This window comes from Perca flavescens, chromosome 20 (assembly GCF_004354835.1).
Source record: "Perca flavescens isolate YP-PL-M2 chromosome 20, PFLA_1.0, whole genome shotgun sequence".
In the NCBI taxonomy this organism is placed as follows: Eukaryota; Metazoa; Chordata; class Actinopteri; order Perciformes; family Percidae; genus Perca; species Perca flavescens.
Window position 1 is genome coordinate 23,659,870 of NC_041350.1, and position 6,106 is coordinate 23,665,975.

At 36.8% G+C, this 6,106-nt stretch overlaps 1 protein-coding gene across 5 annotated transcripts in view; it reads left to right on the top strand.

Moving 5' to 3' along the window:
- Positions 1 to 4,908, top strand: part of dnmt3ab (DNA (cytosine-5-)-methyltransferase 3 alpha b) — a 45,704-nt gene extending 40,796 nt beyond the window's left edge. For all 5 annotated transcript variants that reach the window (XM_028565354.1, XM_028565352.1, XM_028565355.1 and 2 more), the window contains 3 exons: positions 764 to 833; positions 1,364 to 1,482; positions 1,654 to 4,908. In XM_028565354.1, the coding sequence (XP_028421155.1) occupies positions 764 to 833; positions 1,364 to 1,482; positions 1,654 to 1,795 (331 nt within the window). In that variant the 3' untranslated portion in view covers positions 1,796 to 4,908. The remainder of the gene's footprint in view (positions 1 to 763; positions 834 to 1,363; positions 1,483 to 1,653) is intronic.
- The last annotated feature ends 1,198 nt before the right edge of the window (positions 4,909 to 6,106 follow it).

The following is a 6,106-nucleotide window of genomic DNA, read 5'->3' on the forward strand; positions in this document are numbered from 1 at the left end:
TAACGCTACGTGATAAATCATCCCCTCGAATCTACGCTTAGTGAATGGCTGAAACAGAACGATAAAAGATCGCACATGAGATAACAAGCAGTTTGTGGGGCTCACACAGTAGAGTGTGCGTCCCATGTAGGCTGAGTTCTTGGCAGCGGCACGGGTTCGAATCCGAGCGGCGGCCCTCTGCCTTGTGTCGTCTATCCTCTTTAAACTCCCCTGTCCTGTCGATAAAAGGCCAGAAATGTATCTAAAAACAAGCAGTTTGTAAATGCTGATTGTGTATAAATATAACAACATCCATATAAGTTTGAATGAAAACGTATTTAATACATATATTTGTGAATTTGTATTACATTCATTTAAAACGTGAAATATTTGTGTGTGCATCAGTAATACAATTGTAGGCCTTCTTTTTTTTTTAGATGTGGATTTAATATTTTTTTAGATTTATGTAGGCCTACAATAATACATATTTTGTGTGCATTGAAAAATATTTTTGTAGACACTCATTTATGTATAAATCACAAAACACATTTGTGAATCCTTCTGTGTGCATTCGTTATTCCGAAAGCCATCTCATCCCATAAAAATGCAGACCAGAAAGTTGTGTGTAAATCTAATCAGGTGTATGTAAGTTTTAATATGAGAATTGTCTATTTTAGAGGACATGTCAAAAGACAACCAACTCAGTCTTATTAATACATGGTCCTCCCACTACAAAATTATAGGGTAAGTCTTATGTTTGGCTCCTGTTCTTTCTCTTTTTCAGGCCTTTGAGTGCTATGTACAATGACAGGGTGGACCTCCAGGACTGTTTAGAACACGGCAGAACAGCTAAGGTACTTACTTAATAATACTTTGTAATACTTTGATGGAACAAATATACTGCAGCAGAAGTGCATGCATCTTAACATTCCTTACATTTATTTGGTAGAGGCTTTTTTCCAAAGCGACCTACAATAACTGCATTAAAAAATCTGATGGCAGCAAGATAAATTATGTTTTCAATTTCATCTCATGCTTTCAAAGCCAAGGAAACCAGTTTGTGATAGTCAGGACTGCGATTTTAGTTCTAAAAAAACTACAGCAAAAAAAGACAAGAAAAAACACAATGACATAAGTTTAACTGTTCAAAGCAGGAGTAAGGGACTTTGCACACGGGCGGCTCCCAGTGGCAGCAAGAGGTAACAGTTTGAAAGTCCATCAGTCAGTACTGAGAACTTAACCACACACTCATGTTTATCAACTGATCTGGTCCATAACGCAGTAATAAAAAAAGGTAAAACCTCAGGTTTAAAAAACAAAACAAAAGGTAGAGCTAGTTAGACTCATGGAATAATATTTCTCTTGTTCCTTTTTTTCCTGTCAGTTTGACAAGGTGAGGACCATCACTACCAGGTCTAATTCCATCAAGCAGGGCAAGGACCAGCACTTCCCTGTCTACATGAACGAGAAGGAAGACATACTCTGGTGCACTGAGATGGAGAGGTATGTGAACATAAAGAGCATCCTTCAAACTACCTTTCACAGCTCTTTCAGCGATCAAAATCTCAAAATGATCTCCATGTGTCTTCCCCTATTCTGCTCTCTGCCTGCCTGCCTGTCTGTCTGTCTGTTTGTCGTCCTGGTTGTTTTGTGTCTGGCTGATTTCCCTGTCAGGATCTTTGGCTTCCCAGTCCACTATACGGACGTGTCCAACATGAGCCGACTGGCAAGGCAAAGGCTCCTGGGCAGATCCTGGAGCGTCCCGGTTATCCGCCACCTGTTTGCACCACTCAAAGATTACTTTGCCTGTGTTTGAGTGGCAAGAAAACTCGCTCGGAACCATTTAGGAATTACAACTCTATGTTGTGACTAGAAATAAGAGCCTTGATCCTCAGATTATACTCTTGTATGATTTGCGAGCAAAACGTTGACGTAGATTTCACATTATTTCTTGTGTTTGAATTGTAATTCTTATTCTATTTAATTTTGATATGTCATTTTACCTTTTAGCAGTGTTATCAAGTATTGTTGATTTGTTTGTGCAAGCTATACTTGAGACTATGCTTTCTTCTCAAGACACTGAGACAGAAAAGTGCTAAACCTGTATTTTTAAAAGAGACGGCAATGCGATGGGAAAGACCCGAAAGATAGGAAATGGTTTTGAGATATGTGAAATGTTTCTGCTGTGTGAGCGTACTGCATGTCGGAGCTGCGAGATTCCCACGTGCGGTGCGGCCATGCTTCCAGCTACTGAGCCTCACAGAGATGTGAAGAGGAAAGCGGTTTTTCTTTAGTGTCAGGAGAGCTGTCTCTAAAAAAATCCAAAACACCAGATCACATATACCTCTTTGTTTACAGTTTCTATACACAACTGAAGTTAATAAAGGTACTACTGTAATATGGTTACAATACCATGGTGCTCCAAGATGATGAGAAACATCATAGCCCATGTGGCACTACAACTTTAGACAATACGGAGCTCTTTAACCTGTTGCTGGAAAGAAAAAAAAAAAACTTGTGTTTGATGTTGAGAAAAAAAAACCCAATTCTGTTCTGTGACGTTTTGTTTACTTCAAAGGAAAGTGACAGACAGTAGACTGCAAAATGGAGCATCGGCTCTTTTCTGCATTTTACAGCTTTTATACAGTTTGTACTGGTGCTCATTTACGCTCTCAGCCTTGCCACACTCAGGCCCGCTGCCTGGCTCTGCACAAACAGAAAGTGAAGCTAGCCACATGGGCAATGGTGTTTTCTGTCATTAAAAAAAAAAAAAAAAAAAAAACAACAACTTACGTCTGTGAAACTAGTTTTTTTCTAGTTTCATCCTGACCAATGACATTACTGTACAACTGTTAGTAAGTGTGGGGAGGGAGGGTGACCAGGCCGGGTAACTCTCCTCATCAACTTCCACCTCTCTAAACTGAAAAACTGTCAGGTGCAAATCCTCAAACAATATGGTGCGGCTTCACAAAGTTCTTCTACCTTTTTATAGCAATTTTGTGCTGTTTTATCAACATTATAAAGCACTTTTATATGCATACTTTCTTTTATTTTTTTCTTTATTTTAAAAAGAAATATTGGTTTTTGTGAATTGTTTTTTTGTTGTTTTGTTTCATGATGTGAACTGATCTACCCTCGTGTAATACGTTTTGTATACAGTAGGGCTGTGCCAACAGAAGTAAAAGAATGGATTTTGATATGTGAAACCCATGTTATTTGACTCAGTCTACAGTAGATGGATTGACATTTGTTACCCCCCCCCCTTCCTCAATCATCCATATTGTTCCCTGTTTTAAAGCAGCGATACAGTATGTTACTATCCATATTCAAAGAATGTCAATTTCTATTAAGATTGTAAAATGTAACACAGAGTTAGGGAACTATGTCATGCGCTTTGTATAATATTTTGTCCCTTGTGAAGGACAGTTGACCCTTTGCCATTTCCCTGATTAATCGTAGTCGTCATGTTGACAAATTTAAGTGCTGATCCAAATTTGGATTACATTCACACACTAAATTCTCTTGATTGTAACCTCTAAGATAAATATGGAGGATTTAGGCTGCAGTTTGTCAAAACGAAAATCTGACACAGTGTTTGACGAAGATGTCAGCACTCAAAGAGGCTAATAAAAAACAGATGTTATCGCTTATCTATATCATATTTAAGATTCTAAATTTGAAATTTCATTTCTTATTGTAATTAATTTCTGAAGTGACCTTATTGCCATCATTTTTGTCCATGCACACTAGGCTCAATGTGAGCTATCGTGCTTTGTGATATTTTAACCAGATGTTATTCCACCCTCTCCCCCTCCCATCCCCCCTCCTCCTATAATACTTAACATCCCCTCACATTTGTACATTTTGTACATAGTTGTTTTCCGGTTGCTGATTTCAATTTGTTTTTATCTTTTGTTTTTTATTACGTATGAGATGTACAAATATAATTCTTTGCTAATATATATCATCAAATTAGGGAACAAATCTTAGGTTAAAAATTACAAATCAAGTGACAAATTTGATTCAAAACTTGCTTTGAGCATTAGATGTAGGGAGACTCAAAGTCGACTACTTTATCGTACTGATTTATTTGTGTCAAGTGAATCCAGATTGAAAGTAATGGGATTTTAATAGGGCCTATGGACAGCTTTAAGATGAAGAACGGTCTCAACTTCACTGCACAGCCCTACCTGGTGTTGTTTTTTGCTTCCGTTTCCTTTTGTAAGACTTTACAAAGAGGGATTGTTGGTGTTTTCTGATGGTGCTAAACATTTTATCTAAACAAGAAAAATATATTTGATTGGAAAAGAAATAATGTCTTGACAATGACTGTTTTTAAGTTCCTCGTAGTAACGGAAAAGAACTATTATTTCACTCATATAAATATATTAACAAAAGGCATTTTAACTTTGTACTTGAAAAAAATAAGGATAACAAATAATGAAAGGTTTCCTATATTGTTTTAGACTAGAGATTGCTGTAGTTGGTGCTTATCTGTGGGAAAATCGTGTGAGAAAAAAAAAAAAACGGTAATAACTTTTACTGTAGCATAATGTATGCTTAATACACATTGCTTCTTAATCCTACATTCCATGCCGTAATATTCTCCATGTCTGTTTTCAAAATGTTGTTTTGAATTAAGGTTTTTTTTTTTTTTTTTTTTGAAACAAGATTTGAGTTTTACTGTTCAAGGCAGGTCAATAATTCTATATTCGGTGATACTGTTGACACTGTGTGACTTTCTTTCTGTCATAACTGTTAATGGCCTATATGCTTTTCCTCAAGACCAGTTCGTACAGCAAATGTAGCAGTCATTCTCCACTTCGACCGCCCCTTCCCCATACTTAAGTTTAGTGTCCAGAGAGAAGATAGAGTATGTACTTGTGCTGGAGAACACTTGAATAAATGTATTGTTTTTGTGCAAACATCTGCCACCTTATGTCATTTTTTTTTAACCATATTTAATAAAATGCGCCTGGCCCTTTGAATTAAAGCCCCTGTAGATGTGGTTTCAAATCTCAACCATTTCTCTGTAATATCAAATTAAATTATATATTAAAAAAATTATATTAAATGTCCCACAATCAAAGTTAATTTTGATGGGGGGGGGGGATAAAAAATAACCAAGAAATGTCATCAGATTTGGATTCAGATGTTGCTAAATTCTGATTGGTGTACAGAAATATGTGACATCACTTTTTCACTTCAACGTCAAGCCAGTGAGAAGAGCACAGGAAAAATAAAATTATTCAATGTTTTGTAAAAAAAAAAAAAAAAAAAAAAAAACTGTTGAGAAATTTAGCAGATAATTGTTTGTCTTTAGGACCCTGTTGCTCATAAAGAAGCCGAGAAAAAAGGTTTTCAGGGTCTTTAATTGTACAATTAGTCAATTAACGGTAAAACGATGTGCTGGTGTACTGCGTATTACAGTCACCGGTGCTTTGAATTAATTATCACATGTTTAAGCTAAACTAATAGTCTAATTATGCCATGTTAGTAGTAAAATCACAGGTGTGTATAATACATTTAATCTGTATATGGGAAGCATTAAAAAGGCACTGGAAGGGATTGCTTCAAAAACTAAAGCACCACAAGAACTGAAGAGCTAGTTAACCAAGAATAATGATTTGTTTGATTTTATATAACATGTGTCTATTGTTCCAGAGAAAAAAAAAAATGTAGGCCTATGTATGTAAATAACGTAGTAATTGTAATGTTGCAGTAACGTCTTTACAACGTCACAGATGAAAGTCACAATCACGACGTTGCAGGGACATAGGCCTACTGTATTTGATGATACCATAAATTTACAATTATCTATTGTAAAGCCTCACTCTGCTGTTATCTTTATGTCACCCCCTTATTAGAATGCAGTCTGTGGTCACCCCTTTCTTCTGATAGTGGTACAGCCTCTCACAGTGGATACGCCTTACGCCCAAAGTAATTGGTTGCTAAGGTGACCAAGCCTTCACTCGGCGCTGCTGATTGGAGCGTCGCACCGTCTCACGGCCGATGCTGCAACCTGCATCATATTAACCACACAAAGATAGAATGGTACCGGAAGACAAGCGATTAGCCTACAAAATAAAAGCAGGAAAAAAATGTGTCCAAAGTGAGTCCCAGTACG